This window comes from Neomonachus schauinslandi, unplaced genomic scaffold (assembly GCF_002201575.2).
Source record: "Neomonachus schauinslandi unplaced genomic scaffold, ASM220157v2 HiC_scaffold_2152, whole genome shotgun sequence".
NCBI lineage: Eukaryota > Metazoa > Chordata > Mammalia > Carnivora > Phocidae > Neomonachus > Neomonachus schauinslandi.
In genome coordinates this window covers 1-6167 of record NW_025410842.1, presented here as the reverse complement: position 1 = coordinate 6167, position 6167 = coordinate 1, and the positions used below count along the sequence as shown (strand labels likewise).

Sequence of the window (6167 nt, the reverse complement as noted above, 5' to 3'; positions counted from 1 at the left end):
CGGGGCTATGAGGGGAGGGGTAATGTGGGGATGGGAGCTTGGCCTCCTACCAGCTGCGGGCTTTAAGGGGCGAGGGCGATAGGGTCCTCCGCGGAAGGCTGGGAAGGATTCCGAGGAGGTGGTGCGTGGAGGCCGTGGGCGTTCTCAGCCTGGGGTCTCAGTGAAGTAGGGGTGGGAGGCGCGGGGCAGGTGTCCGGGTGTGGCCCCGGGGGCTCCTGTTCCCGGCACCCCCTTTCCTCGGGCGCGCGGCCCCCACCCGCGGGAGCGGGGCCGTGGGGGCGGCCTCCCCGAGCATGCGCACCGGTTTTGCAGCTCGCGGGCGCGGAGTCGGGGCGCTGGGACGCGGGGCGGCGCGAAGCGGGGCCCTCTGCCGCCCCGCGCTCCCATGTACGCCTTCTACTCGCTGCTCATCTACATCTTCTACAGCCTGTTTCGTAGGGATGGCGGGGCTGCGGCGGCCGGCGACCCCGGGGACCCCGCCCAGGTGAGCAGAGCGGGCGCAGCACGTCCGGCGGCCCCCTTCCTGAGAGCGGGTTTTGCGGGCCCGCGCAGCGCACGTTCCCAGGGCGCTGACGCTGGGGTGGGGGGGCGGTGCGGAGGACCCCGCCTCTGTTGTGCTGTTGGAAGCGGAGACCTCAACTCCCTTGGCCCGGGTCTCGGAGGGAGGGGGCCCCCCAGGCTGCTTACTGAACCCTCAGAGGTCCCGCTGCTCTCTCCCCAGAGTGCGGGTTGCCAGCGTGGTCGCCGCCGCCCCGACCAGCCCCCGGCAGAGCTGTGGACCGAGCTGACAGGCCTGGTCGGTAAGTGCTGTCGGTGAGCCGGGAGCGCTGCGTCCCCGGGGCCAGGAGGGAACCCCGCCGTCCGAGAGAGGAAGGGGTGCCCGTGACCTCTCTGGGAGGGAGGGGCCCAGGAGGTGCCTTCTGTTGGCCAGGCCTCCGACACGTGAGCCACAAGCCTCGCTTTCCCGCTACCAGGCCTCACTGGCTGCTCCGAATCTGAGGATGGGCCGGAAGAGGGAGCCGAAGGCCGCCCTACCGAGGTCTCCCTGGAAGAGGCTCTCGTGCGTCTTGCTGAGTTCCTCTCCGTCCAGCTGGGGGCGGAAGAGAGCTTCGGGAATCCTCCTGACCTGACCAAGGTGAGCGGGGCTGAAGGTCCTTCTCCAGCTGATCCATACTCTCTCCACAGTCCTTTTGGTCTCTCCGTGCGTGTCATCACCTCCGTCTCCTCTATTCTGGTTCTTCTATGTCCTTTACAGCCGAGCGATGTCCCCCCACTGTTGACGGTGACTGGTCAGCTCTTGGCCCTCCTGGCATGGATTCGGAGCCCCAGGGGAAGGCAGGCCCTGTCCCAGGGGACTGAGCCAGCCTCGGAGGGGCAGTGCCCCACTCCTGCTGGTGCGTAAGGAGTAGTGAATTGTAAAGGGAGTGTGTGGAAGGAGTGAAGCCCACAGAAACTGAGTGGCCTGCAGTTCGGGGTCCCATGCCCAGCCTTGTTGCCGAGGTGTCCTCTCCTTCAGGTTAGGGGCCTCATCAGTCTTAACTGGTCCACCCCACCCCAGGATCCCCATCTCAAGAAGAGAGCCCTTCCCTTTCACCAAGGGATGAGGCCCAAGGGCAGAACCCTCCGCAGTTGGAGGAGGACCAGAGGGCTTGGCAGCGGCTGGAGCAGCTCATCCTCGGACAGGTAAGGGGTCCAGAAGGCAACAGGGACTGGGGTGGAGGGATTGGAAGGAGATGCTCCACCCTGTGCCCCTCCCTCCTTCCCAGCTAGAGGAGCTGAAGCAGCAACTAGAACTGCAGGAGGAGGAGCTGGGCCGGCTGCGCCTGGGAGTGGTAAGGTTGCGGGGTGGGGCTCCAGGAGGGTGACAAGAGAGGTGGCCCCAACTTTCAGGTGAGTCTTGAGGGCTTCTCTCTCCACCAGGGGGCAACAGACTCAGAGAAAAGGGTTCAGCATCTAACCCTGGAGAATGAGGCTCTGAAACAGAGCCTGAGCCTCACTCGGGACCTCCTGCTACACTGGGGCCCTGGCCCCTCCACCAGGGCCCCCCAGGTATCCTCCTTGGCTGCTACCTCTCCTGCAGTCTGGGGCTCCTGAACACCTGGCTACCTGCAACACTGCCCAGGATCTAATGCTGGTGGAACCCTCTCTGACCTTTCAGGACCAGAGCCCGGGATGGGGAGGGAGGGGGGTGGACAGGCCCTGGGATGGTCTTTGCAAGGAGACCAATGCCCATGGGAGAACATCTCTGCCCTGTCCTGGGGCTTTCCAAGTGACTGACCCCAGGAGAGAAGAGGGACTTGGGGGAAGGAGTCCTGTATAAAGTTGGGAGACGTGGATTCATGACGAGCTGTGCCTGCCCCTCTCAAATTGATGTCCCCATCCAGCCCAATGGGGCTGCTGGCATGCCCCTCCTTTAGTTCTCTCCTGGCTCCACAGCTGACCTGGCTCCCACCCTTCCTGCAGGAGGAGGCAGAGGCATTGGTGGAGCTCCAGAGCCGGCTTCAGGAAGCCCAGGACACCACAGAAGCACTTCAAGTCCAGGTGGGCACTGAGCCCAGGGGCCGGGAAGGCTGGGGCACTGGGAGGCAGGGAATCTGAGGCAGGGCCTGGTAAGTGCCCTGTTTCCTCAGTGACAAGGGTGGGGTTGGGTGGGACAGCTGGGGGTGCAGGAGGTGCAGCTGCAGGGCCTTCGGGGGGCCCTTCGGCAGCTCCAGCAGGACACTGAGCAGAACTGTAGAAGGGAGCTGCAGCAGATGCATGGGCGGCTGGCAGGTAAGGGCTGGGACCAGAGGGCTCACGGGAAGGCCATGGGGTCAGGGCTCTCCCTCACAACAAACTCTCCCTGCCAGGACTTCGGGCACGGATGGCCAGCCTGCGTCAGGGCTGTGGGGACCTCCGAGGACTGGTCAGCACATTTACCCAGAGCTGTCAGTGTTCGCTCAGTGAGGCCCGGGGTCAGGTCAGGACCATCTGCCCCCTCTCCAGAACATGGTCTCTGGGCAGCCTGGTCACTATTCTTCTGTGGGGAACCCTTATTTTTTCTTTCCACCCCGGGGAGCTCTCTGCTGTAATGGAGGTGGTAGGCTCTGGAATCAGAACAGCTTGTGATCTCATACACCTTAGGTGTGATCTCATTTCTGGGTCTCATTTCTGTCGGTGCAAACTGGGGTGACAGTAAACCCCTCACAGGATTGCCAACCCCGGAGGAGACAGATGTCTTTTTCCCTGATTCTCCTCAGGTTCTGGGTCTCCATCCTGGGCCCACGAATGATGCTCCTAGGGGCCCAAAGCCACTGAAAATTATGTCCTCAGCAGCACCCCCCCCCTCAAGCTCCTCGACTGCACCCACTTCCTCACATCCCTATTCCACCAGGTGTCCTGGGCCCTGGGGGCGCTGTCAGCTGGCGGGGCTGGGACTCAGCTCCCTGAGGAGCAGCAGGGGCCCCCAACTGGATGCCCAGGGCGGCTGCTGGAGCTCAAGGGTATGGCAGGCTTGGAAAGTGGAGGAAGTGGGGCCTCCCCATGCTTTAGGGCCCGGGAGGCAGCCCACTGATGTGATCTCCATCCCAGGAAATATCCGTGTGCTGTGTCGGCTGAGGCCAGGGACACCCTCCAGCCTGGTGAGCTCGGAGCCTGGGCCCAGTGGCACGGTCACCACCTGCTATCGAGGGCGCCAGCGTCGCTTCCGCCTGGACTGGGTCTTCTCTCCAGAGGCCAGCCAGGAGGAGGTGATGGTCTGCCCTCGCGCCTGTGTTGTCCTTCCCTCATACTGCCCCTGAGTCAGAAGAGGCTCTGGGTTCCCCTTCATCTGCCTTCCCGGTGGCTGAACTCCAGAGAAGGGAAGGGAGCAGGAGGTTCTGGGAGGCAGGAATGACAGCCTAGCTGGGCACCTCCTTTCTTTCCAGAATTTTCCCTTTACATTCTTTCACCAAGCTCTGCAGTTCTAGTGGAAATAAGCCTTCTGGTTTAACGGAAAGGTTAACATTTTAAAAACTAACTTTTTTTTACCAGGAAACTAAGGAAAATGAACTTGTCTGAGATGATAGCCACTGCTCAGAGAGCTGGCTGCAGAGCGTGGCTAGGGTGGGGACAGTGCTGTAACCACCTTCCTCCGGGCTTGCCGGCTGCTTACTCTTTCAGCCTTGGTGGAGTGGGCTGGCTGTGAGGGCAGGCTCCCCTCCATGCCTTGTGGCCAAGGAGGCAGTCGGGCGCAAGGGCGAGTGGGTGGTTTCCAGCCTCAGTGCTCTCCTGAGAGCCCACTACAGATCCCGCTCTCCTTCCCTCCTCCCCTTTCTTGCCAGGCCCAGCTCCCCACCTTGCTTCATATGCTCCCTGTCGCTGTCTACATAGACTTTGGCATTAGAACTTCCAAAGCTCAGGAAATAGAGGCGATGGAGTAAGGGAGACGCCTAGCAGAGATTCTGACCTGTGTTGGCCTCACAGGGACACAGTGTGAGGAGTGCCTGGCTTCCTAGAGCCGCCCTCCCCGGGGAATCAAGCTTCATTCGCACTGTGTCCCGGGTCCTGGGACTTAGGACCCTTCCCCCCCACTCCGACCCTAGGTCTTCCGGGAGCTGGAGCCAGCTGTGCTGTCCTGCCTCCGAGGCTACAGTGTCTGCATTTTCACCTATGGTCAGACGGGCACGGGGAAGACCTACAGTATGGAGGTGGGAAGGGGAGACCCGGGGTGGCTCCTGGGGCCAGGGGCTGGGATGTGAGTCTGATGTGGCACCCCACCCCGTCCCCAGGGCCCACCTGAGGACCCTGGCATAGCTCCTAGGGCACTGCAGTCACTGTTCCAGGAGATGGGGACCGGAGGGCAACACCGTGTGACTCTCAGCATGGTGGAGATCTACAATGAGGCTGTCAGGTCAGGGTCATTCTACAGCACCTTGTCCTCACCCTGTGCTCTTCCAGTTACCAGGGGAACCTCAGAAACCAAGCCCTTCCCTTTCTCACCAGGGACCTCCTTGCCCCAGGGCCTCCAGAGCGCCTGGCCGTGAGGCAGGGCCCAGCAGGCCAGGGGGGCATTCAGGTGGCTGGCCTCACCTACTGGGATGTGCCCAACCTGGAGACCCTGCACCAGGTAAGGCTGCCCAGCGGCAACGCAGCCCCTCCCCCTCCCAGGCGCTCTCCAAGGCACCGTCTGTGCTCCCGCCTAGGGACGCAGACCCTGCAGCAGGTAGGTCCTGTTGCTCCGCCCTCCAGATGCTGAGCCTGGGGAGGAGCAACCGGGCCACCGCCGCCACCAGCAAGAATCGGCACAGCTCTCGGTCCCATGCCTTGGTCACGCTGACACTACGCACGGCGTCCCCACCTCGCGGGCCAGGCACTGCGGGTACCGAGGCGCGCACCTCAGCCCCGTGGGTGGGGGGGCGGGGAGAGCTCGCAGCACCCGAGACCAGGGCTCCCTCCACGTCGGGCTTGCTCGCCCCTGCAGGCACCCTGCACCTGGTGGACCTGGCCGGATCCGAGCGTGCCTGGAAGGCGGGGGCGGCCAGCACGTCGCGGGGAGACCGAGACGGCGCCCAGCGTCTGCGGGAGGCCCGGACTATCAATCGCTCGCTGCTGGCCCTGGGGGGCGTGATGGCCGCGCTGCGGGCCCGCCGGCCACACGTGCCCTTCCGCGATTCGCAGCTCACGCGCCTTCTGCAGCCTGCGCTGGGACCTGGCGCTACCGCGGTTCTGCTGCTGCAGGTGGGCCTCGGGCTGCGGCAGGCACGGGGTGGTTTGCAAGCCAGGCGCCGCCCGCTCAGGGCCCGCCCACCTGCGCCGCTTCCCCGCAGATTTCCACGCGGCCCGAGGATCTGGGCGAGACCGTGTGCTCGCTGAAGTTCGCCGAGCGAGTGGGCCAAGTGGAGCTGGGGCCAGCCCGGCGCTGCAGGGCCCCGCGCTCTGGGACGTCCTCTTCCCTCAGCACCGACACACCACTCACCGGGACCCCCTGCACTCCCACGCCGTCCCCCGGCAGCCCTCCAAGTCCCGGCCCAGAGAGCGACTCCAGCTCGGCCCTTGGGACCCATAAGAACATGCCCTCGTAGTCTGGAGTCGCGCCTCTGCGGGCGGAGGCAGCAGAGCTCTTACACCCTCACAACCTCCTTGACCTCTGGGGGCCCGCTGCCCCCCCCCCCAGCCCAGAATTGGTTCCCTTGCCCCATGAATATTTA

At 64.1% G+C, this 6167-nt stretch overlaps 1 protein-coding gene across 3 annotated transcripts; it reads left to right on the top strand.

Moving 5' to 3' along the window:
* Positions 1–22: 22 nt before the first annotated feature.
* LOC110579006 (kinesin-like protein KIFC2) lies at positions 23–6167 on the top strand. Of its 3 annotated transcripts, none has more exons than XM_044912438.1 (19): positions 23–121; positions 313–484; positions 722–791; positions 975–1135; positions 1256–1394; positions 1559–1683; positions 1767–1832; positions 1921–2049; positions 2464–2541; positions 2658–2772; positions 2850–2959; positions 3374–3482; positions 3571–3728; positions 4563–4667; positions 4749–4870; positions 4963–5086; positions 5209–5338; positions 5441–5697; positions 5787–6167. In XM_044912438.1, exons 2-19 carry the CDS (start codon positions 386–388, stop codon positions 6039–6041), a joined length of 2352 nt encoding a protein of 783 aa, XP_044768373.1. In that variant the 5' UTR covers positions 23–121; positions 313–385; the 3' UTR covers positions 6042–6167. The 3 variants fall into 3 exon arrangements, with proteins under 3 accessions (XP_044768373.1, XP_021544220.1, XP_021544219.1); XM_021688545.2 differs by having other exon boundaries at positions 722–800; positions 2670–2772; XM_021688544.2 differs by having other exon boundaries at positions 722–800.